General features: G+C 41.9%; 1 protein-coding gene across 9 annotated transcripts in view; it reads right to left on the bottom strand.

Annotated features, from left to right (window-relative positions):
- CYLD (ubiquitin carboxyl-terminal hydrolase CYLD) overlaps positions 1-26644 on the bottom strand; it is a 110592-nt gene that overhangs the window by 16846 nt on the left and 67102 nt on the right. For 6 of the 9 annotated variants that reach the window (XM_089580400.1, XM_089580397.1, XM_089580399.1 and 3 more), the window contains 7 exons: positions 24597-24653; positions 22318-22364; positions 10053-10092; positions 5740-5983; positions 4142-4233; positions 2429-2492; positions 185-305 (listed from right to left, as the gene is read on the bottom strand). In XM_089580400.1, coding sequence (XP_089436526.1) covers positions 185-305; positions 2429-2492; positions 4142-4233; positions 5740-5983; positions 10053-10092; positions 22318-22364; positions 24597-24653 — 665 coding nt within the window. The remainder of the gene's footprint in view (positions 1-184; positions 306-2428; positions 2493-4141; positions 4234-5739; positions 5984-10052; positions 10093-22317; positions 22365-24596; positions 24654-26644) is intronic. The other 3 variants (XM_089580398.1, XM_089580401.1, XM_089580395.1) reach the window with 1 other exon arrangement.

Below are 26644 nucleotides of genomic sequence, written 5' to 3'. Positions count from 1 at the left end.
TAGAGCAGTAATTAGAGAACTAAAATTTTCAATCTGAAGCACTTTGGAACAGATTTGATTTAGGTTTTTTAGGACATGTTCGCGAAATCTCCTCATAACTTGCGCACCCCCTCTTTGAAGATAAAAAGTGCGCAAATTAGCGATTTGCGTAAATCCGATAGTAGAAATGAAGGGTGTAGCTGACCTCCTTGAGCTTGATCCTGGATTCATGAATGGACTGATGGAAGAGCTGCTGCACGGTGGGATGATCCAGAAGCTCATGCTTGGTGACAAACAATTGATAGAGGTGTGTTTCCTGCTGTGAGCTGAGGAGAGGAAAGAGAAAGAAAAACAATTTCATTTGAAACCTTTTACCAAGAGAATAAGATGCCTGAATGAAACTTCAGTAATGCAAGCAGTTTCTGATGCAGCATTGCTGCGTATTTGTGTGGGTGGTGAATTTTTTTTTTTTTCCAGCTTCTACAGGCACATCCTAGTTTTTCCCAAGTCAGTGTGAGGCAATAATACTTGTAATTTTTCTTCTCCAGTTTTCCCTTCCACAGTACAAAGTAATAAGTCACAAAAAGTCCATTCACATTAATACATAAATACCGAATCTTAGATCCCCACCATGATGGTTTATTGGTTAGGGCATTCAGCTGCTGAGTACGAGGCCATGGTGGATGCATTTCAATGGAGGCGAAATGCAAAGGTGCCTACGTGCTGTGCAATGTTGATGCACATTAAAGATCCCCAGGTGATCGAAATTATTCTAGAGTCCTCCATTATGGCACCCCTTTTCCTTCTTTCAATCCCTCCTTCATCCCTTCCCTCATGGCACGGTTCAAGTGTCCAAGGATAATCGGGACAGTTACTGCACCTTTCCTTTCCTCCAAACAATTTTTTTTCCAACCTTAAACTAAATGTGCAGCTTTTAAACTGTCTAAAGCCTCATAAGCATGGTACATGAGTACAATGCAAGCACGGGCTGACCACAACGACATTAGGCAGCCTTATACCATGCATTAAATGTTGTGCTAAACATTGTTAAAATATCGACTTTTGGCTGCTAATGCAGTAAAAAGATGCCAGCAGATCCCTATGCATCTTGCATACAAATTTTTTATAGTTGTCATAAAATTACTAACATTAAGTAATTTACCTTAACTACATCCGTGAGTACTGGTTGCACATAACTGCAACTGACAAAAACACATGCAAGCTGGTTTGGCGCTGTTGTGGTAGGCATTCCTAATGCAGACATGTGTAATAGGAGCAACGCAGTAAGCATGTGCATTGCCCTAAGGCAGAACACAAGAGCATGTGGTTTGCCCACTGCATAAAGCTAGGCACAGGCAATTGTGAGAGCATTATCTACGTACTGCATGCGCACAAAGAGTGCAATGGGCCAGTTGTCTACTATGGAGCTAGGTACTACCTGTATTGCTGCCAGGAGAAAAAGATCTCTGCACTTTGCTAAGGCTATTCAGCTCTTTCATTTATTGCAAGTCAAACAATCTCACACATTGCAGACAGCTTCTACACAACCAAGAATTAGCAAGCTAGGCGACCTTTGGCAGATACAAATGAATTGTTTGGAAACAACATAACATGCCTGCACAGAAAGCAGATGCTTTTTTTCCAGGCACCTGCAGCACAGTAGATTGTGTGCAGTGCTTTACACTTTATAAATATTACACAGTTGCCAGTGTTGCTCATAAGTGCATTTTTCACTGTTAATACATCTCCTCACCTCTGAAAATTTTTAGCAACTACTACAGAATACGGTGCACAACACTGAAATGCACTTGCATTTTCAACTCTCCACCTCTCCTTTGTTATCTGGCAGTTACACTCACGGAAGACTGTAACAATGTGTAAAGACGAATTTGCAGTTACATATTACAGCTACCCAAATTAAATAAGCACACAGGATGGCCTTTCAGAAATAGTTTATCGTTTAAGGGACTTACCGTCCCAAAGCGACTCAGGCCATGAGGGACACCGTAGTGAAGGGCTCCGGAAATTTTGACCACCTGGGGTCCTTTAACGTGCACTGACATCGCACAGTACACGGGCCTCTAGAATTTCGCCTCCATCAAAATTTGACCACCGTGGCCGGGATCAAACCCCTGCTTCCGGGTCCGCAGCCGAGCACCATAACCACTGAGCCACCGCGGCAGTGATTTTTCACGAAAGTTAAGCATACTTGAGTTCTTAGAAGACTACATTAGCAGCATCTGACAAGTATCACAAGTGTTGGTGGTAAAAGCCAAGAAAAGTTGCGGGCAAGTTTTCTCTTGCGAAAACCATAACTCCAGTGCAAATAGTGAAAAATGTTAATTTCATTACTGAAAAAAAAATTACATAAAGGCCTTTACAAGAGCACAAACACAATCATTATTTGCATTAAACTTGGGGAGTATGACTCGTCCTTAAAATCACTCACCTCAACTTAAGGAAAGGTGGCACCCGTAATGCATGAAACAGAGAATTCAGAAACTCTTCGGGATCTGCAAAAGACGAATAAGCATAACGAGAAAAGACAAAGCCGAATTTCACTTTTTGATTTATGCACTGAAAACTAAAGAACTGAGACAAGCTGCCCCAGCTATGAGGTGAAATGCAAGCTGTGACACCATCTACCACAAAGAAGACCGCCTCTAAATTTGTGTTCTCCACCAATGGCACATAACTTTGCTGTTTGCAGCGAGTATTTATGAGAAGGCAGCTCAATGAAAATGTAACACAAGACGTGCACGAGGCTTGGCCAAGTAGGTCGATGCAGAGCAAATAAACGAGCACTTGACTGTGGGTGCTCAGCTGCACAAAGTACTTGCTCACATGTAGCAGCATGGACGTATTAGCCCCGCAGATGAGAGGATCGTGCTTTGAGCCAAGCAGTCGCAGTCAGGTTTCATTTCTTTGCTGAGATAAGCACCACTCACATGCTCTAAAGAAGCCAGATACACACTGTACCTTCCTTGTCAGAGAAAGGAAACAATAGTGCTTTCTCTCAGCATGACTGCATAACAGGCATCATATCTCATATCCATATCAGTTTTTAAAATTTCAAAAGCGTGATTGCCCTCTATGCTAAGGCTGAACAAACGTTGGCCATCTCGTGTACACAGCACTGCCCACCAATACACGTCACACAATGGCACATGGGCCACATGACCTTATCTGTACTCCCCAAACTGCAGTGCTAGCCACTGCTCACTGCACTTGCTGCTTCAGCCCAGACAGGACTGAGAGAAAGTCACGTGACACATAACATACACTGTACAATAAATAACGTGTACTTTGTCACCCAAAGAGGCCAATGCAGGTTATCTGTTCTTGGCATTACATGCCCTACCCATGTCTATTTCTTCTGTGATTTCAACTACGGTATCATTAACTTGCACTTGTTCTTTAACCAACTCTGCTGTCTTCCTGTCTCTTAACGTTGCCCCAATCATATTCTGTCGCACAGCTTCCTGCACTGTCTGCAACATACTTTCATGCCTTTTGGTTAGCTTCCAAGATGCTGCCCCACAGGTGTACAGGCAAGATAAAACTATTAGTCACTTTCCTCTAGAACAGCACAGAAGACAACAGTTTTTGTATCTGATTCCATTATGGTTTGTCAGTCTCTATGATGGGTGGGAAAACTGACCCATCGGTATGTGATCACACAATGAAAGAAGTCAGACCTTATCACGGTTAAATGAGTCACAAGTGCCTCAACAGCACTGACTTTGTATTTAAAAAGTATGATTAAGAATATGCTGGATTGTTTTTGGCACCAGGCTCGTGGTCAAGAAGATGAACCACAGCTTTTAGTCTATTCAGATCAAGAAAGGAGCGTCTGTGGCATGAGCACCACACTACAACTACGGCTGTTTGTTTTCAGGTTGCATCTCTCAAAATTCTAGGGTAAAAAACAGGTGCTACGTTTACTGCTAAAAATAGGGTAGAAATACACAGAGACTCCTACTCCAGATCATGTGCACCTATCTGTGCCTCCGCCAGCAGCAGTACTAGAAAGCCACTATATGCAGCTCGTATACCTTGTCTTGAGGGTTACCACTTGTCACACAAAGGATTTTCTATGAGTGGTACTCCGATCACATACAATAGCTATGTATCCATACAAATAAGGAGGAAACATACATACCTTTCTCTTCAGTGGTGAGCCCAGAGACATTTCCTAGGGAGTCAAGGAGCTCTCGAAGCTTCATCACATTTTTGTGAGGTACATACTTTTTCCTAGTGAGCACAGAAATGACATAAGAGGAAAAGGAAAACAAAGAACTAAACGATCCTAAAACACAGCACATAAACAGAAAAAAGTAATTGCAAAATTAGCGAAAAACACAATATTGCATTCAAACTAGCCATATAATGCCCATGGCAGACAAAGAGCATGAAAATGAAGTATCTGACAACACAAACTTCAACATGGGTAGGGAGGAGAGCCTGATGCTGACTAACATTGTGACAAGCCTCTTGTCAAAAACATTCATCAGTGGACCAAGGCGTTCCTCCTGCCCCTATAGTCACATCAAGAAAATTTGAAAAAATTCATGTCAAAGAAAATTATTTTTTAGAGTATACCGTATAGACTCGAATCTAGTCTGGCCTCTATTTTAAGCCAACATCTGAAAGTTGAAGGTCAAATAAATAAATAAAAAAAACTTTCCTCGAATGTAAGCCGACCGAAAAAAAAAGTGAGAACGACAGCAGGGACAGCACAGAAACGGCATTTATTGCCACGAATCTGCTCCTGTTCACTCGTCCTAGTCATCATCGACCTCCTTATCACTGTCCTCTTTGTACAGTGCAAAATCTTCTGTGTCTTCTGTGCCATCAAGTGCATTGGAAATACTGCACTTTTGGAACGGGTGCACAACCAAGCTTTCAGAGATGTCATCCCAGGCTGTAGTGATCCAGCTAGCTACAACTTCTACCGACTAGCGCTCGATGCGGCTTGTTAGTTAGCTCATGCAGTTCACTGGTCCTGTGGAATGCCTTGCTCGCCTGCCAGCACTCTCACTTTGGCCTGTAGCACTTCTGTGGTCACTGGAAGTGGCGCAGCTCTGAGATTTCACAAACTCAAGTGCTGATTCCACTTTGAGATGGCAGCCTTTCTTCAGGTCCATGAAGGCCCTTACTTGTTGCAGCGCAAGCAAAAACTACATCACGAATACAACAAAATCCTCGAACCTAAGCTGGCCAAGGAGTTTCATATCTCGTGTTTAGAAAAAACAATCGAACTAGACTCGAATAAATAAGGTAATTCTTTGAAAATTTTTGCCTCTTTAAAACATCTTATTGGCAAAATGCACTATGTCATTTTAAGTGCTCAGCCCAACACGCACCATCTTACATTGCAAAAAAGCCCACTTGGGCCATGGATTGATTGTTTTTATAGAGTGGGAGTGCAGTGTTGCAGAGCTATATCTGGTCGCTTCTTTGCCTTGCCAGGGGGCAAAAAAAAAAGTCTGGGAGCTTCTGTCAAATCAACGACCTTAGAAGGAAAAAGTGCTTAGGATAAAAAAAAATGTTCAAATTCTGAAATGCAGCCACTAAAGGTGAAGGGGTGCTTAGGCTAGCAGAATCCATGACTAGTATTAATACAGTATACCTTCAAAACTACAACCTCAGGTGGGGAAGTCACCGTCAATTTTGCAACAAATTATGCACGTAAAATCCCTGCTACATTACACCAATGAACAAAAAAAGAAGAAATGATAAAAATTACAAAATACATACCTGCGAAGGGTACAGACAATGTCGTCCCGAAGAACTTCCCGAATTTGATCATACTCCTTTATGTCCTCATTAGGGTCACGTTCCCGAGTCAGAATATCATCAAAGACATAGGTGCAGGAAAACATGGCAAAAAGTGTAGCATCCAGATAGCATGAATTGTGGTGCCCTTGTATCCCTGCATCACTTCTGCACATCTCTGTTACTTCCTCCTCAGTTTTTCCCATTACTGGAGCAAGGTCAGAGGCTGCAAAAACAAAGTAGAGCCAAAATAGACTTTCTCACTGTTAGGACAAAGTTCTCAGCAATTTTTTATCTCGCAAAGATTAAAAATATTCATTTCACAATACCTCTTTTTGATGAAATGTGCACCAGGATAAAGCTACCATAACAAATATTATAAAATGGGTCACAGCACAATCTAGGTCATAACACAATTCTGAAAAGTTATTTTTAAACATGCAATGTTTGTCCAATCAAACACAGATTCCTCTATCAGAAAACATGTGCCTCAAATTCAGATATACTGAACAAAAACTGTGCTGGCAATACCTTCATTGCTGACACAAGATGGTTGCGTAGTTCTGACGCAGTGCATTGCTGCGATAGCGTGACAAACAGTACAGCCTGTATCAACCCTTGTGAACAGCACTCTAGCAGTGTGCACCATGCATTAAGAACAAATAGAAATCAGCCCACAGCTTCTGGAGGAAGTGCTCGTACTCGTGTTGCTTACAGGTCTATGTGGCTCTACTTCAGTGCAAGCGTTGCCTCTTTAATCTGGAAGCGGCGTCAAGGTAACGATTTTTATGCGGGGAGGTGCCCCACTCTAGCGCTCTACACAAGGCTGACACAGACTGTACAGATAGATAGAACACAAAGAACAGACAAGTCTGGCCACCCATTGAGCAGCTCGTAATGCCAGCTTCCTCTTCTGCTTTGTTGCCACTCACCAACATCACACATCTCATTTCACTACAATGTTTGCAGAGAGGAAATGACACATCAGCAGGTGTAGTAGCTTCCCCACTGACTACCGCTCCAATCAGCATTTTTTTTGGCCTTCCAGCTCCTCATAAGAAAAGGGAATGCAGCGTCATGATTTGGTTCCAAACATTCATTTAAAGCATTTTTTTCTGCTTCTCTATGTCTTCTGCAAAACTTTAGAGTGCGGTATTTCTCGAAGTACTCGATAGTATGTCTTCATTGCTGTGTTGCACTACCGTACTCCTCAGATTCACTGTAAAAACTTGCTGTGGATGTCAACTGTTGCACCGAAGGAGGCACATATTCATCTTCATCACTGAAACAGTCTTCACCTTCTACATAATGATTTGAAAACTTTCCACAGAACACGTCTGGCAGAATAGAAGCTATGACGCAATGTTTTCGCACCATTTCAGCACTCCACAACCACATGATCAAAATATATTTCCGCACCAGTACAATGCTGCCATCCTTCCAGGAAAAAAAAAATATGTAATCTGCAGGCTACAACCATTCCCATCAGATGGTGCGCCATTTTGACTACAGATGATAGCAAGATGTGTCGAGACGGCCGACAGATGACCAGAAAGGGTTCATGCTTTGCTCCAAATGACAGCCCTTCTCTGCCTGAAAGCAGTTTTCTATACATGGAGTTCAAAGAATGGCTTTAGTATATGTAGAAACTGCCACACCTTTCATTAATAACTATTCAATAAGACCAATATTCCAACCATAATTAATGGCAAAGGAGAGGCGACGAGTAGTCCCAGAAAGGTGACGTTCATGCCAAAACATACTTGCTTCCTCATGCATTTTACCTTTTTTCTAGCCACACAAACGAAGTACATGTTGAAATGAAAAAAAAAATAAATAAATAAAAGGCACAACTTTGTTAAACTGGCTTCTCTGCAACAACAACAACAACAACAACAACAACAACAACAACAACAACAACAACAACAACAACAACAACAACAATAATAATAATAATAATAATAATAATAACGTTTCTTGCCAACAGAAAATAGAAATGCAAAATAATGCGTGCCAGTCAAAGCCTACAACGGCTTGCAGAGCACGGCCCATTAAGAAGGCTATGAAAGGGGCTCTAATAAAGTTGAGGTATGCCTGGGATGTTTAAAGCGCTCTGCTCGACAATTATTGTCCAGCAATAATTTTTTTAATGCGCTTTGTAGAAGCTGAGTTGTCTGTGGTCAAAATTTGAATTTCAGCGTCTTCGCGCCTTTCCCTCTCCTCTCGTCACTTTTTTGCACACTGGAAGGTCAGCGCCCCTCCGCCGGCACCAACTCTGGGGGCGGAGCTTCCTGACCGGCCGGAGCTACACGACTTATTGGCTGTGGCCATGGTAGCTGCTCAAGGTTTGAAAGAATCTAACCAATGGCCACCTCCCAATTTGTACACGCAGGTGCGAGCGACGGAGGAGGGTGCGAGAATGAAAAAGTCGTCGGGAAGGGCTCATCAACTATTGTGCATGATTGTGAAAAGTGTATTATTTGGCTCATGTGTTCATGACAACACAATGTAGTGATTGAACGAGTTGATGCGCTCTCTTCGCAAGGTGTTTCAGAGCCCATTTAACACAAGAAACTTGCTGGTACATTGGCTATGTGATTCATAAATGAACATAAGTACTTACAATAAAATTTCTTGCCAAGTCACTACTGTACATTACACACTTTCAAAACCTGACCAAATTAATGAACATTTCATTCTCTTACAACTTACCAGGGAAATAAGTAAAAACTAAGTTCTTAAGAAGTTCTCAAAAGATGCTTTCGTGCACTCAATGAGGAAGCCGTGAACACTTCGTCTGGAAGTTATTAAAAAATCCAGGAACATAAGCGCAGGCCTTGCTCATCCAAATCTAAATTTCGGGTGTATTTGCACATAGTGTAGACTGCCGCCCTACCCATATCGTTTCTTACTATTGCTCCCCCCTTTCTTTCCCTCTCCCTGTCCTTTTATTCCCACTAGCCGCAGCTCAGGTGCTTCAGGTTTTGATGGCAGATGCCGCGGCTAACAACATATCTTTTCCTTCCATTTTTATTTTTTATTAATAAATAGCCACTAACAAGAACAACTGCAAACCTACACTGGTTACGCACAATGCGGGGAGCAGCACAGTCAAACTCAAACCCAAAGTGTCTTAAGACCTGGAAAAATAGTCAAACAAAAGACGGGAGATTTAGCACCTGGAAGATATCATCTGATGACACGACAGAGGAGCTGCATGCAATAGCAGCGTTTTGTTCAGTAGTAATAACAATAATGCCTTCATTCACCAAAGTAAAATTACAAAAGATTATGAACGGTCAGCCCAAGCCAATAAGGTTTGTAGAGGCTGTATCTAGCAGTCAGGCAGGGCAACTTGTACACGAGATTAGAAAAACCACAAGTACTAACAGGTGGGACCAAGAACTAATTTAACCACAAACTACCAACCACTCAAAACCCTCACATTTATTTCAAAAAATTAAAAGGGGGTATACATTCAGGTCCAACATGCTCCTAATGGATGCCTTCATGCGTAACCTGCGCAAATGCTAGGTGACCAACATCTGCTTTCAAAACTGTGCGAGGATCAGAACTGTCGCAGAAAAATAATGCTTTACCATCTCCCTCTCAAGTCACCAGCATCTGTCTCTAGTTCACCTTCAATGAAGGAAAAAAAAAAGGGATTCAGTGCACCAGAGGCTCTTTCATTGCACAGGTCTCAAAAAGATTAAGCGAAGGCTGACCAATACCTTCCCACTCATGCCCTCCTCCTCCAGTGTTCCGAGCGTGGACTACGAATCCAGTCTGAGTGAGTTTTTGGGCTGAGTGTGGCTTTGCAGAAAAGCCAACACAAAATTTTGCGGATCATCTCGTGGGTAAGTGCGATAATCGTAGCTTAAAGCTGTCAGTGCCACACTGCCAACGAATTATCACAACAGCTTACAAGTACTGAACAATGCCAAGGTACAGCCAGAACAGCAAGGCATCGCTCAGTTCATTAATAAAATATTGGTTCTGCACAGTCATTAGAAAAATGCACAAAGTTACCTTCACATGCATATCAATATTCTGTGTTTCGTTTGTACTTTTTGCAATTGTGTTCTTGATCTTAAATTGTTGACCAATTGTTCTTGTATTGTTTGCTTGTTCCTGGGGTCGTTTTTGTTGTTTCCAGAATTTATGTATTGTGTGCCCACCCTGCGAAGGTCTTGTAAAAGATCACAGTATCAATAAATAAAATAAATAAAAAAAATATAAGAAGAACACATAACCATGCCATTTGAGTGCACACCAAAGCAGTGATATTTACTCACCACTCGGGGCTGGTGATGAAGAATTACTTCCGTCTCTTTCCTGCAGTGAAAATTTCACACGTGCATTTTCATGAACAGCACAGAGACATAGCAACGAGTTCTAACACATGACATGCACTGCACAAGGTCACAGCCAATAAACCAGCTGCAAATGGTTGACGGTTGAAAAGAGCAAGACAAAATGAGCTCAGGAATCTGTGTAATGTATGCATACTTAAATCATTCAAAATAGAGCACTGCACGGGCCTCAATCTGAGGCCCAAGCCAGGCCCGGGCCCGAGACCTGAAGCCCGAGCCCGGCCCAGGCCCACGGCTTCAAGCCCAGGCTCGGCCCAGGCCCGCTAAATTATCGCTCTAGCGAGCCTGGCCCGGCCCGTGAATCCCGGAGTGAAGCCCAGTCCGGGCCCGGCTCATTTTACAGTAACGCTTGAGATTTACTGCTCACTCTGAGCAAGTAGACTGCTAACCGATAAGAAACTGGCTGACAAAGGTTCTGAAACCATAGTTTGGCTTGCAGAAAGTTGGTTCTTTTTAACCCAGAAGGAAGTGATTAAGAGTAGTGCTCGCCAGGCCCGTCTTTTGGACAGTGAGCTCGTGTAGGTGCGCAAAGATAAACTCGGAAGTTCTGAGAGCCAAATAAAAAGGGCTGTATTCGAATGTAATAAACTACTTTGCGTTCCCCCATGGTTTTAATCAGCTATATTTTGCCGCCCGGAAGTATAAACATTAAAGCTGCCTAGCAAGCAGTGGGATGACATTTTTTTAGTGAACGCAATCTCACAGGTTAAACTTATAGCCGAACTGGTCGCCTTTCAACAGAAACGAAAAGCTAAAAGGCTTGAGTATTTCACGGTGTGTGTTTTGAAGACTATAATTCCTAAACTAATATGTTCTTCCCGAATGGATTTCTAATAGTGTATAGGTATGTTTTGGGATGACGAACGATCAACGGCCAATTAAGACTGGTTGAATTTTACTCTTACTGGTGGAGCAGAAGATAACGCACGAACCACATGATAACTTACAGGGCAAAACACTTGTCATGACAACCAGGCTGAAGAAGTGAGGAGGGATAGATGCGGTTATGAGATGAGATTTACAAACTCTCGCGAGCTTTTGTGGCTATTTCATTTACGAGACGTTTCAGTCAGTTGATCAAAAAGAAAACCAAACGCGCTTTAGTTTGTGAATTTTCTCACATGAGAAAAATATAGCTATAAAATAAAAGCTACGTTTTTGGGGCTTAAGGGCACAAGGGGAGTCAGGCTGTGAGAGACACCGAAGCAGAGGGCTCCAGATCATTTCGACCACCTGGGTTTTTTCAACGAGCAATGATACTGCAAAGTACATGGCTGTCATGCTTGCCGCCTAAATAGAAATGCGGCCGCCGAGGCTAGGAGCAAACCCTGGTTCCCCTGCTCAGTAATCAAGCGCCTTGACCACCAAGCCACCGCGGCGTGGAACTAAGGAAATAAATAAGTCAATGAATAAAGCTTAGTTTTTTTTCTCAGCGAGTACTATAACCCATAGCTCATCCGTGTCGCTGCTCCAATGCCGCAGTCGTGTACTTCACTCTGCAATAGTGAATGAATAGTCGGACACCAGCCGTTTCTGTACAGACCCAAGCCCGACTCGGGTCCGCAGCTTTAAGCCCGAGCCTGGCCCGGGCCCGCAACTTCAGGCCCGGGCCCAGCCCAGGCACGGCAAAACAGATCATGTCACGGCCCGGCCCGGCCCGCGGGCCGGCCCGAGCCCGTGCAGTGCACTAATTCAAAATGCCGAATGGACAAAGCTGACGTCTTCTCGGTGCAAATTCATGACTAACACCAAACTAAGGTAACGCTACTTATTAACACACGAGAATGGTGAAGAGAACATCAGCAGCACATCAGCCGAAAAACAATCTTCATGCACATCACTGCACAAAAAGTGCTTGCACAAAGTTGATCTGCACGTGTCCTGAGATGCGTGGTTTGCAATGGGAAATAATGCTGAGAAGTGGGCGGCACACGTTCATTTTGAAACACCGCCAAGGCGGGGGGCAGACGGGACGCGAAGACAGGACAGGCGCCTGTCCTGTCTTTGTTTGTGTCCCGTCCTGCCCCCTTCACTGCGTTGTATCAAAATTAAAGTTACAGCGCAAAATTGGTCAACTCGCAGCTCGACAACTTTGACAACAACGAGGTTCGCACCTGCAACAACACGTCGGTCGTGACTCCGGAATGCATAGTTCTACTCTGAGCGCTGGAAATGCAGTAGACAGCAGTGCAACACAGTAATCAAGCCACCGTACGTATTAGCCGATGAGACTGAACAAAATTTCGAACGCAGCGCTCACGGGCGTACTGTGATTACTGGTCACAATCAGGGCCCCCTGGAGCTACCAGGGGTAAGCAACGCCCGTTAGTTTCGGTTTCAACCACTCGGCGCACATCTTGGAGGAGGCGCACATGCACGCAGCGCGAGAGGCTACGGCTTGGGCTACGGCGATTATCGGATTGTATGAGGCACCAGAAACCGAAGCTGCTTTGTTTCAACCTTTCCTCCATGGTTTTAACCGTCAGCGATTCAAATCCTTCAATGGAAGAGATTTTTTTTCTCCTTTTTAATTATCTATTTATTTATTAATTTATTTGTTGGATAGCGTTGCCATGACAACGATACGTCGGTGCAGTCACCATGAAGGAGCCTTGAGCGATAAATAACGGCAGCGAACGACTGAGCTGACAATGGAATTTGAAGTTCGGAAAGTTTTTATTGTATCAAAGGTAATACAATACATATCGAAAGTTTAAAAACACAGCTGTAGCGGTCAACACTGCGCAACTGTATGGCGAGCGAAGACGTCTTCGTGCCCTAGTAGGGTCCCAAGTATTTCTAGGGGCCCTAGTAAATAAAGTTGCCGATCACGAAAATTCAGAATTGCGGCGATGCTGGCGGAATGTGCAGATTCTAAGAAGTGTGCGCCGCTTTTATGAGATACTGCGTTAGCTCTGGAATCAGCGAAATCCTAGCATTGCCCGCGCGCGTACACTCGTTTTCGGTGTGCGACGCACAAGATGCAGTGCATGGTTTCGGCGCAAATACGAAATCATACATATGTAAGGTTTCGCCTAATATTGTGCTATCATCGTGATCATTGATTCGCGTGATGCATAAGGTGTTTTTTTTTTTCAAGTAAAAAAAAAACCATCGGAATTAATTGGATTTCCAAGTGGTTTCAATTGGACCAGTTCAGCTTCCAACTGTTAATTGGAATGGTGTTCCAAATGTACTGTCCAAATGGACTACCCAATTGGTCTGCCCAACTGTACTCAATGTATTCAATGAATGTTTGTATATTTCACAAACAAGGCAGAACTAATATGGTTCTTATAATATGAACTATCAGCAGCTTAACCTACTAAATTGTATTCATGATCTGCACCTCCACTGCGGTCGAAATTAAATTAAATAACTGCGCTCAGTGGGAAAGTGCCATTGGCCCCAGCATGAGAGCTTCATAAATGGGGTACATAAGCTGGAGCAGAAGTGTGTTCTCTGGATGTACATGTTGAACTAATATATGTCACCAGTGTCTGAATGTGTATTGCTTCTTGTGTGTGTATACTGTATGCATGACTGTTAGCCTTGATTTCCATAAAAGCATGTTAATTTCAATTCCGTAGGAAAATGTTGAATGGTGCCAGGCATAGTGCCTCCCTGCAGTCCTTACAAATCAGTTTTCTGTTGCACATTATAATATGTTAAGTCGTAGAAATATTTCTCACGGTATGTATTTTGTGGAACTTCATTGTGAGTTATATTTTGTGAATATTTTCTGGGTGAAATAACTGCCTGGCCTAATGGGTCCAATTCGTTAGTCCAGTTGGGTCCAACAGGTCAGGCGGCGAAAAACACAACTGATTTTTTTTTACTGGGAAATTAAACACTGGTGCCCTGACATCTCTTGGTTTCCTTTTCTTAGCCGTATCTTATTTACCACCAATGTCTCTACTGTCTTCTGGCAGTTAAATTTGTCACAGTGACTTTACTAGCGGTGCACTGGCTTCATCATCATCATCAGCCTGACTACTCCCACTGCAGGGCAAAGGCCTCTCCCGTGTCTCTCCAATTAATTATGTCCTTTGCCAGTTGCGGCCACCGTATCCCCGCAAACTTCTCAATCTCATTCGCCCACCTAACTTTCTGCCGCCCCCTGCTACGTTTGCCTTCTCATGGAATCCACTCCGTTTTAAGGACCACCGGTTATCTTGTCTTCGCATTACATGCCCTGCCCAAGCCCATTTCTTCCTCTTGATTTCGGCTAGGATGTCATTAACCCGCGTTTGTTCCCTCACCCACTCCGCCCACTTCCGATCTCTTAACGTTACACCTATCATTTTTCTTTCCATAGCTCGCTGCGTTGTCCTTAAATTAAGCTGAACCCTCTTTGTTAGCCTCCACGTTTCTGCCCCATAGGTGAGTACCGGTAAGGTACAGCTGTTGTAGACTTTTCTCTCGAGGGATATTGGCAAACTGCCATTAATGATCTGAGAGAACCTGCCATATGCACTCCACCCCATTCTTATTCTTCTAGTTATTTCCCTCTCTTGATCCGGATCAGTGGTCACTACCTGCCCTAAGTAGACATATTCTCTTACTACTTCCAGCAACTCACTACCAATTGCAAACTGCTGTTCCCTTGCTAGACTGTTGAACATTACATTTGTTTTCTGCATGTCAATTTTTAACCCCACCGTTCTGCTCTGCCTGTCTATAATTGGTCATGCTTTGCAGTTCATGTCATGAGTGACTTAGCAAGGCAATGTCATCAGTGAATCGCAAATTACTTAGGTATTCTCCATTAACTCTTATCCCCAACTGTTCCCATTTCAGGCCCCGGAATACCTGCTGTAAACAGGCGGTGAATAGCATTGGCGAGATCATGTCTCCCTGCCTGACACCTTTCCTTATTGGAATTTTATTGCTGACTTTATGGAGGACTATGGTAGCTGTGCAATCAATATAAATATCTTCCAATACTTTCACATAACACTCTCGTACACCCTGATTCTGCAATGCCTGCATGACAGATGAGGTTTCCACTGAGTCAAATGCTTTCTCGTAATCAATGAAGGCTATATATAGGGGTTGGTTATATTATGCACATTTCTCTATCACCTGACTGATAGCGTGAATATGGTCTATTGTCGAGTATCCTTTACGAAAGCCTGCACGATCAGTTGGTTGATTGAAGTCTAGGGTTGTCCTGACTCTATTAGCGATTACCTTAGTAAATACCTTGTAGACAACTGACAGTAAGCTAACGGTCTGTAATTCTTCCAAGTCCTTGACGTCTTCTTCCTTATGAATTAAGATAATGTTAGCGTTCTTCCAAGCTCCTGGTACGCTCGAGGTCACAAAGCATTGCGTATACAGGGTGGCTAGATTTTTAGCACAATCTCTCCTGCGTCCTTCAACAAATCTGCTGTTACCTGATCCTCACCAGCTGCTTTCCCCTTTTGCATTGCTCCTAAGGCTTTCTTTATTTCCTCCTTCATTACTGGCAGGATGTCCCATTGCTGTGCTTGAACGCCTCTCTCAGTAACGTTCTGATTACATTTGCTACTGCATAGATTTGTGTAAAACTCTTCGGCTACATTAACTATCTTATCCATATTGCTAATGACATTGCCCTCTTTGTCTCTTAGCACATACATCTGGCTTCATACAAAATGTTAATGATCCTTGCTAAATACTACAGTGAAATTTTCAAAACAACAGGGAAGAAATGTTCAGACCACCACTGAAAAGAAGCATAAAAAATGGTTTCTTGCTTCAGGTTCATACAGTCTACATTCTAGCATGGGGATCTCAGATTCCTATTCAGTATTGGTAGGGGGCCTAAGTCCCTCCGAGACCCCCCAAATTTAAGCACTGATCACAACGCGCTGTGTTTGTAGGCAGCGGTTCAGTGTAGTGCCTGTTTTCTGCGACCATCTGCAGGTCTTCATTGCTCAGTCGGCCGCGTTTCTTTGGAAGTGCTTCTCCATTGGCTATTTTCATGAACAATGCTTCAGCGCAGGAGACATCCAATGTTCTCCTTGCAGAAACATTGTTTTCAACACCTGTTAGCAATAAGCCCATTTTGTAGTGTACTTGCTCGAAAAAACAGTGCATAGTGGGCAGAAAATGACACTTTAATATTTTCGGCATTACGACGTTGTCCCCATGTTTGTGGACGTGCCACTCTGAACGTCCTCTGCAGTACTTTTTCTTCGTCTATGAAAATGAACATTGGTGTGCCATTTCTACATTAACCTACCGACACATTCCGAATGGTAAATTGCATCATTCACGACAACTTGAAAAGATAGCACACAAAAATAAAAGCTCTTCACTCGTCCCACAAAAAACGCCATGATGCCTATCTTTTCTCATTTTTTGCAAACAAATTTTGCTGTAGCTGTAAGAGATGGCACCATAAACTTGACAGGGAGGGTCAAAATGGAAATTCGCCTTGTATACGAAAATATGAGCAGGCCTAAGTCGCGTCCATATTTATGGCCACAGCGCCTGAAGGAGTTTGTGTGTTAGTGTGTGTGTGTGCGTGCGTGTGTGTGTGCGTGCATGCATGTGTGTGTGCACACGTGTGCGTGTGTGCATGTGTGTGCGTAAATATATATATCACTCCTTCAGCTTCGTTATAATGACGTTCAACTGTAATTCAAACCAAACAATCCAAACATTATAGTTATACACATATTTATTCGATGTGAATAAGTTCAGTACAGGTGTAATCATTAGGAAAGGTTATCTTTAAATCTAAAAACCTAATCCTTTTTAGCCTTTATTAAAGGTTCCCTGCGACGTAGATAAAGCATGGGGTCTTTATTCTTTGTATGCAGAGTAAGGGACATTGCGAGTCCTGAACGCGCAATGAGATCACCGAAATCATAATATTTGATATTTTAATCTTCGCTAGAAATGCTTGTTTCGAGCCGATGGTGTCACAAAGCGGCGGCCATTTGCGGCAGCGGAAATGAGGTGGCATCCAGATAGGGCGCTGCCTTTCTCATTGGTTGGGCGTCCAGTTTGCATATTGTTCCTTTATTCTTGCGAAATGGATCCAAAATATTATGTCTCTGAGTACTGAAAGCTTTTCGCATGCCACAAAAACTGGAAAGAAGCAGGGAAAGCGAACGAAAACTAACAAGAATACAGCTAGGGGTGACACTTTCCATTCCGCTTCAAACCTTCGTGGCGGCCAGCGCTGTTCAAAAAACGTTGGCTCACACCAGAAAGCGCGCGCATCGAGACCGGCCGTGACCATACCAAGACGGCAGCAAAAAAAAAAGTCAGTCGACACACCTTGCCCAAAATTGTGAAGAGAAAGGCCGGACAAGAGACGAGAGTCGAGTTTGGGGGGGAGGGGGGCTACCGCTGACAGCCTTCCAGTCCGACTAAAAAAGAAACTTCGGGGAGCTTCCTTTGTCGTTAGTCACCCCTGCCCTGACTACGGCGTCGCGTACACGGGGGGAAGACGCCGTCAAAATGCGTGGCTGTCTACAGCCCCGACAAAGCAACAACTGCATGCACGCTTCCGCTGCGTCTGCGCTAGGCGCGGTTCTGATTGGTAGCGCCCAATCTCGGTACTGGGTGAGTGAAATGGGTGAGTGAAATGCGTTTTCGTCTGAGCTTTTCATTTCGAATTTTCAGAGTGGAATAACTTTCGTTTGCATGCTCCGATTTCAATAATTCTTTTTGCTCTGGTCTATGGAAAGCATGATGAATCTATTTAATGATATTAACTGGTACTCAGGAAATCATCGCGGTGCCCCTTTAACCTTTCCTTACAACTACCGCTTGTTCTGGACTCATTCACATCTGTTGGCAAACGCCTTGATGTCATGTGGTTTACATCACCCAAAATTGGTCAAGCACAGGCCTACTTCCTGATGTAAGAAATGCTCTTTAGAAAGCCATAATCACACAGTGAAGAGAAATCTAGAAGATAAAAATGAAAGGCTGAAAGATGCAGCCTCCCTTTTGAGTGTATTGAATGCAGTTTTCAGTTGCCTTTAGTAATCACAACAAAGGCCAAATAACATGGCACCTGACAGTAAAAACAAGAAAGTGCAAGTGACACTATACATTCAAAGAATGTCATACAATGCCTTCCTCAAAGTACTTTTCACTCTTTTTTATCTTGAACACAGACAGCAGCTTTGAAGAAATATTTTTTGGCTCAGGAATTTTCAGCCCAACATTCCTATTCAAATATTAAAAAACTGCTCCACTGGTCACATATTATGCAGCAATTGCTACAGTATACAGGGTGTTCTGTATTTATCTGTCCAGGTTGTAAAAAATTCTCCTGCACAAACTACTTGCTATTAGTGCTCAACTACAGACTACAAAGTAGCTTAAGGTAATCTGTGTTTTTTACAAGTAATTTAACATTGGAACTTGCCTGGATTGTGCGAAATTGGCGAATAACTGCAGTCATCTGCGCACAGAATTTTCGTCGAGACGAGCAGAGCAGCAGATTTGACAGGATGCACCATCTGGGGTACAGCGAGACCTGCTCTAGCTCCAAGCAGTTCTCCACATGGCATAGCCTCTCAATGCGGCTAGTCTGCTCGCCTCAACGAAAATTTTGCGCGCAGACGATTGCAGTTTTTCACCGATTCTAGGCAATTCAGGCAAGTTCTGATGTTAAATTAATTATCAGAAAATGCAGACTATCATGAGCTACACAGTGGTCTGTTACTGAGACCAACTAGTCCAGTAGCTTGAGCATGAAAAATTTTTACAACTGGGACAGATAAATACGGAACACCCTGTATATTGTACTCATAGTCTAGTGTATAAATACTATATATACAAGAAGAAACTAATTCCTCTCTTCACCATTGCATCAATGTTGTGATTTTATTGCCGAAGTGTTAAAAATACAGGAATAGCTTGTAGGTTTATTGCCTTTGCAATGATATATGAAACATTTTTGTTGTTTATACATGCAGTCTTCTGCCTTTCGTCATTCATATTTATGTGTATGTATCTATGACTAGCCTCTGGCTATGAATCTAATTAGCTTCAGTAAGGCAGAAGATTGTGCACAAATGGCAGTAAAAACTGAATTAAAAAATGAAAATCCCACGCCAAGGTATTAAAGGGGTCTGGAACGAAATTTGAGCACATGCATTTAGCTTGTTGGCTGCATAAAGAGGGATATGGTGATGCTTTCAGCATCAGTTTTTATGCCTACATCAATGTATTGATTGAATGCACTAACCCCTTAAGGGCTCATTAAAAAAAAAAGTATCAAAATGGCTCCATTTTTTTATGATGCAAAATGCTTTAATAACATGTTTAAAACACAAAAGTACCCGTGAAATCATTTTACAGCAGAAAATAATGTCTTATTAGCCATTGTGTATTGTCCACTCTTCGAACTTCAGAAAGAAAGGGTTGGTTTTGAATAGCGGTAAACAAAATGCACTATTCGTCCATTGATTCCCTCTAAATTACTGGAGACTATCAATGGCATGCTAGTGCTCAAAACACGGCACTCTGCACAGGGCCTTTTTGCACTACCTACACCAGATCCTCATTTCCTTGTGGATGTTTCGTCACTATCTCGACACTGTCTTCACTTGAAGAATAAAACTCTGAGTTGACATCCTCATTGCTTGCACTATAATCATCCGGCGGATAACACCCTTTCGCCCTATAATGCTGCATGGATAATGACATGTTTGTCTGAAAGCACGGGAAAATCTGGTGCTAACAGGGTGAAGCTCAACACACAAGGAATGCCTTCTGCCATCTAGCGTGAAAACTCTCATTCAATAAAAGCACAGATGAAAGAATGGGTACTGCCATCTATGTTTTAAATGTAAAAGCCCCATATGATGAGCACAGCTCGTCAAAAGCCAGTTAGACAGCAGCGAAACACCCTTGACGAGGTGAGCTCATCATAAGCGAAAAGTGGCTATCGCTCATGATGAGCAGAGGTCATCATGAGCCCTTAAGGGTTTAATTTGCTTGATAAACTAAGCTCCTGGCGCTGACAGTCTCACTCTACATCAGACCTTTTCGCCAACAGGTATGATACACATGACATTAATTTGTGGGCATGTGATGACTGGGTAAATGCAGAGTGTATTGTAAACCTTTCGTACTGGGTTAGACGTGCCATCTATTCCTCTACACCAGAGATTTGCCATACATATTTGTACAAATTCTGGGACATCGCATGCAGTATCACTACCCAAGTCCGACAACTTGTTCATAGCACAATGAAAGTTACAAGCACAAGGCCACAGCTTCCAGACATGGTTTCAGACGCTTGTGGAAACTTTCATCTCATGCTAATAACTTCCATTCTGCAGTGAACAATTTGCTATTATGCAGCACACTATACTCAGCGACAGCTTTTCTTCGCAATGAGGGGGAAGGATAGAGGGGTGGAGCATTCATAACTGCGTCATTCCACCATATTATACATCCGCACGATGGTGCGTCAGACCACCTGCCATGTTGCTCTATCTGCGGTAGCTTCACTCCGTTTCTGGTGTAGCTGGTGCCATCTATGGAATCTTCTTGTGCCTTGCGAGTCCATTGTAACCAAGAAAACTGTTTTTTCCTTAACTTTCTAACACTGAAAGTTGGCAGTTGTGTAAGAAATATGCCTTAAATAATGAATACTGACATAGCAAAAGCGAGAGCTAATAACTGAAAGCGGAGACTATAATTAGCTGCATAGGAAGAGGGGGCATGTTTCGGCTCCATAGCTTCCACTTCACTGCTAGAAAAAGCTGTCGCGGAGTATACCAGCAGGCTGTATGCTTACACTTGTATGAGCCACCTACAACAATCAAACAGTAACTAGTAGTTTCATCGATGCATGAAAAATTAAACAATGGCCAAGTGCAATATTTATTTTTCTCAATGCAGACCCTTCATGCTCACAAAACCAATGAAAAACTATGAACATCACAGAACGCTGTCACTGGGTCACTGCCATGGAAGGAATGCCATCAGTTTGTGCAAAAATGACTTTTTGTGCCTACTTCCAAAATATGTATGGATAGGCTGCTTAAACTGGCTCCACCAAATCGCGTTACTGGGAGAGTGAAATGACAAATGAAAACCATCTGAAAACAGTTTTTAGAGAAATATTTTGTTTGTTTATATTTTGAATGTTCTTTATTGGATAACTCTAGCTAATGCAAACCGATTTCTTTAGTTTTTTTTCCATTACATCTGTGTCAATGAAGCAATAAAATTCACATGAGGCATAACCAGCATCACTTAAAAAAGATTTCAGGGGGCCGTGTTCTGTTAATGATGCCTTTGAAAACCTTGCACACTAGCCAGTTTGAGCCCATGGATATCAAAAGGTCCTATGAAGAAGTCTTGCAAAAGAAAGCATTTGAACAAGCTTGTCAAATGCACTAGTAAGGATGCCAGTAAGATCCCTATGATAAGTGAAAAAGGTTACATTAGTAAAACAGGGAGGTGTGCAAACCAGATTCACTAGCACAATAAATCAAGTTGGAAGCAAGGGGTCACTAGCCATTTCACTGTCATCAATGCAAATGTAGACTAGATTTCGCTGCAACCACCATTTTGGCATGCAGTAGAAATAGATATGATCACTCATTTTTTGAAGCTTTGATCACTCATTTTTCGAAGAAAAACAAGGACCAGTACCTCAGCCTGCCATCTATCTGCCTAACCGATAAATAACTTAAGTTCATAGATACCAACAGATAAAAACATTGTTTTCGTTTTTCAACATTTGCTTACTGCATATCATGAGGTGGTTGTGATGTAGGAACAAAACCATGCAGTGGTTTTCTAAAAGAGCGTCACTTTAGGAACACGTCAGCTAAGTCTTAGCAAGTGTTCCACTGGCCCTTTTCTTGTATCCTAGTCTACTTTTCACCTTTTGAAGTTACTACTTACCAATCTAGCTCTGCTAATATGTGCTTCACTGTCTGTGTATTACACGAGGCATCCAGCTTTACTGCAATCACTGATAACTGTTAACAGAGGGATGCTGCCTCTTTTCCAGCATTCCTGTCATAGTTTAGTCTCTTTAAAACCCGCTCTCTCTCTCTCTCTCTCATGTGCACACAAATGAGCTAATTCACAGCAGCACCAGTCATCAGTCATGACCAACAATTTGAGCTGCTTCACAGCAAATTACCGCAGCCCCCCCAAAAAACTATCACAGCAAAAAAATAATCGGCATGCAATAAATGGCTCTCACCATAGAAGACGCTGAGCTTGGCATTGCTTCCGCTTTTGCATTCGAGGCTAGAAGACAAAATTTGACATGAAGTAATCTTTTGAATGCACACAACACACTAAATGAGTATGAGGCTTTAAGGCGGGGGTCCTCCACCAGCAGCTGTCACCCACTGTTTTTGAGTGAGCTTGCACAATCGCTGTGGCCCTTTCACTTATGCTTGGAAAAAATCTTTAGCTCAGAACAAAAAGAAACATAATTACTTTCCAGTGGTATGCGTGATTATTAACAATTAATGTTGGTACAAATGGGGTGAGCAAAAAACTGTGAATAAAACAATTCTTTTGTTCGATTTGGCTGCTTGCATGATTATTTTTGGAAAAACTACTGCACTAAAAAGAGGGTGCTTCTGCAGCATTTGAATGAAATATAAATCTTGGTAAATTCCTAACAGTTCTCGGCTCCAGGGTGTAGCTATTTAGAACCAACGCTCTAAAAAGGGCCAGAAATGATAAAAATGACGCATATATTAAAGGCTCAATAGCTTCTGGTCCAATGACAGGATGCAAGCATATTTAGCACATTTGTAGACTAAGCATATTATGTTAAGTGTGCAAAACTTCTTTGACCTGCACTTAGCATTTCTTTACTTTTTCTTGTTTAAAGCTAGCCCTCACCATGAAGACATGTAGGCACATCGAACAAAAGTATTCTTTTATACACCTTGTTTTTGCTCACTGCACTTGTACCAACATTAGTTGTTAATAACACATACCACTGAAAAGTAATTATGTTTACCTTTCTGATTAGCTAAAACTTGTTTTTCTGTCATAAGCACGAGGGCTACAGCAGTCGTGAAAACAGCGAGAAAAATGGCTGGTGGCAGCGCAATAGTGGGACCTCAGCCTTAAGTTGCCACACTGGCTTCCATGAGCAATGCAACATGCACAAGAGAAAAAGGAAGCTCATCAGAATGGTAACCACATGGAACAACAGCAAAGTATGTCAAGAACAGACAATAATAAAAAAAACCTTTCATTTGGCAGGAAAAAGATAAGTTACAAACCGCTATATCTTAATGATAAAAATCATAAGTGAACTTAATTTCTAGCACATAAAATACTAAAATGTAAGCGCTAGTTTCATAAATGCAAAACTGCTATGTTCAACAATAAATTAAGGGTAAGGCTTTATTTATTGCACATATGAATTCTTGCTACTTCCAACCACTCGTCAATTTAAACAAAATGTTGCTGCAGTGACAGATCAGATAAACTGACTAGCATTACAACAACTTCATTGGTGCCAGCAAAGAACTTGGAACACATCTGGTAACAAGTGCAAAAAACCTACAACTAAATAAAAACACTTTTTGCAATATTTCACATAATAGTAAACCAAATATTATCCAAAATAAAATATAAATTGCTCTAAAACCAAGTATAAAGCTTGACTGAAACATCAGTCAACTTCCAAGAGAACAAACAGATGGATCTGAATTGAGTCTAATAAACTTTACTGAGACGCAGGTGATATTAAAATTTTTGAAATATTCAATAACAAGAAAATTAAAGCAACCAAGAAAAAAACATGAAGCTATCTGCCCCAAAATCATGAAATGCTCCAACAAAAGAAACAAACTAAAGAGCACACATACCTTAAATGCGAAGTTACATCAAGTAAGTGGCAGGTGCCAGCTGATTAATCATGGTACAGAAGAGTTCTAATTTGTTTCTCACTTTCAAAGCAGGTTTGTTTCAAAATTTTGAATACTTTTCTGAGTGAGAAGTCTATCGTAATTGAAAAGCACCAAAGAGAAAGTGCAATTAAAACATCACTTTCAAATTTGAGCCACAAAAACAGTATCCTGTCTCTGTGGTTCTTTTGATGTCCTTCTCCCAGCACTGTTTTTTTTTCTTCAGGCATAACTTTTACCATTAGGCGAGATCACTGGTAACTTTGTTGCAACTAAATCAGTACATGCTTACACAGCCTTTCAGGGATCGCGCTAAGATGCAAATGCATGCACACAGTATGGGCAAGTGAACTATATAAGAAGGTTGCATAATAGCGCAAAGGGCACTAAAAATAATACAATGCACTTGCAATTAATAATCTATCGACAACAATGGTACAATGATTCTGGTGCTCTGGTGGTTAGAAATTGCATTTCATTATATTAGTGATCTTATGCTACCTCTTAAGCTAGCATCGGTATTTTTAAAAAAATACAAAAGAAGCATCATGCACAATGGAAAAAACAGTATGCATGCTAGAACATGCATGCCAGAACATGTTACCTTGATACTTTTCATACAATGGGTTGACGTGATTAACAGCATCACTAGATGCTAGCTCTATGCAGCAAAAAAAAACAAGGGATAAAAAGTCAACGTTATGATCATATCTCTTGATGTTCAGGTGCAATTTTTTTCAATCCAAGCTATTCAGCAAAAATTGCAATTTAACTGCTTGAAAGCTATAGCCATTCATGGTCAGCTTCGAAAGATAATGCTATCATATTCTCAAGAAAGCTTTAGTGGTTTCTAGAAGCACGTGCTGCAGAGAAGTTAAAAAGTTATAGTGGTGGTTACAGGGGAAGCTGTGTTTAACCAAAACAGGTTACAACTGTTATTGTTCTTAACTGACTATTCTTGGCAAAACGTATATGAAAGTGGCGACATCAAGACTATTTGTGATTTCCATAAATAGGGGTTTTTTTTTTTTTGCTAAACCACAGAAAGTAATTTGTTCCCACTGGTCAGTACAAAATGGCCACACACTTTCCACTGGCTATTTTGGAGCAATTCATACTCTGGGATGTAGATCTTTCTTCCTCCACAAGGTGACGTTTTCAAGTGAGAAATATTCTTAGTGGCCAAAGCACAAGGCCACACACCAAAGTGAAAGCCAATCAGAGCAGGCTAGGCTCTTGGCAACCCAGACGTATGACATGTTGACACTGAAATTATTTATTGCATTTGCAAGCAATAATACCAGCTCGCAACCAGCAAGAACAAGTTCCTTATGGAGATGACAACAATAATTAAATCAAAGGTACTCAACTCCATCACCTAGAGGTGCATAAGCACATTTAAGCAGAAAAAAATCTCAGCAAGCTAGGACTAATTTAAGTGCTCTTCCCAGCACCAAGCAGCTGTTAACATTATCCAGCAAGCAGTGCTTGGTTGTTACAACGAAGTGCTGGCAAGACAAGCAAGAAGTGAATACACATGAACCAGCATTCAGGGCTAGGGTGGCTGGCCAGCATGAGGAGTGAAAATGATGGCATGCATGGCTTATAGAACGTTTGAACAATTGATGATTTTCATGGGTGATGAGCTGCAAGAGCCTGAAGTTGATCTGTGTATTTGTATCTACTTACACATCTTTGTTCATTAACAACAAACCTGTTACAACTCTAGTGAACACATTCTCTATAAAAATGCACATTCCCTTTTCAGAACCTTACTTCATACATAATATAAAACAAGATTTTGGATCATTAAGGACTAGGAGATACTTGACTATAACCTCGTCACTTGACTCAAGATTTGTCATCAAAAACACTGTGGAGAAAGAAAAAGCAATAGGCTAAAGCACAAGTTCATCCAAAACAGCCACTGAAAACAGTGTGCCCATTTCGTACAGATGAGTGGGAAACATAATACCTTCTGCGATTTAGCAAAAAAAAAAATATCTGCTTTATAGTCCGCTTTATGGAATTCGTGAATGAATCTTTATGTAGTAAGCAGCGCTTTGACCGATAGTATGGAGCAGTCCAGTAGAGCAACCACTTCCCATTGCTTTCTGAATGATCCAGCAGGTGTGGAAGTGTATACCCGGCTAAATCTTAAACTGGCTCAAGTGTTGCATCGCTAAATGCACCTTTTAAAAGGCTTCTCTTGGCTAAACCACTGGCATATTCATGCTGTAATTTGGCAAGTGAGGTGGTACTTGGCGGTTCCTTTTTATTTATATAATGCTTGAATAGAACAGCTCCCTGACTAGATCAAAATTATTAGAAATCTGCATCGTCTGCAGCTACGAAGAGCCAAAACAGTGGCATAAGCAGCAATAGTTCTGGCAATGCTCGCTTCCTCCTTTGGGTAAACTACCACTCCTTCCATGGTAAACAAGTCGTCCACCTAGAGTAAATGTGATTGCGCCATCAGATCCATTGCTGCCCATCCTGCTTGTTTTGGCTCCTTGTAACTGCAGACGATGAAGATTTCTACTGCTTGGTCTGCTTGGCGCTTGGTCTTCAGAGACTGCAGTATCTCCCAAATAAAATAAAATAAATAATTTTGACCTAATCAGGCAAGTACTCTATATAAACGTTAAATGT

Source organism: Amblyomma mixtum, chromosome 3 (assembly GCF_055824585.1).
Source record: "Amblyomma mixtum isolate Tamu chromosome 3, ASM5582458v1, whole genome shotgun sequence".
NCBI classification, from domain to species: domain Eukaryota; kingdom Metazoa; phylum Arthropoda; class Arachnida; order Ixodida; family Ixodidae; genus Amblyomma; species Amblyomma mixtum.
This window is presented reverse-complemented; position numbering and strand designations above follow the sequence as displayed.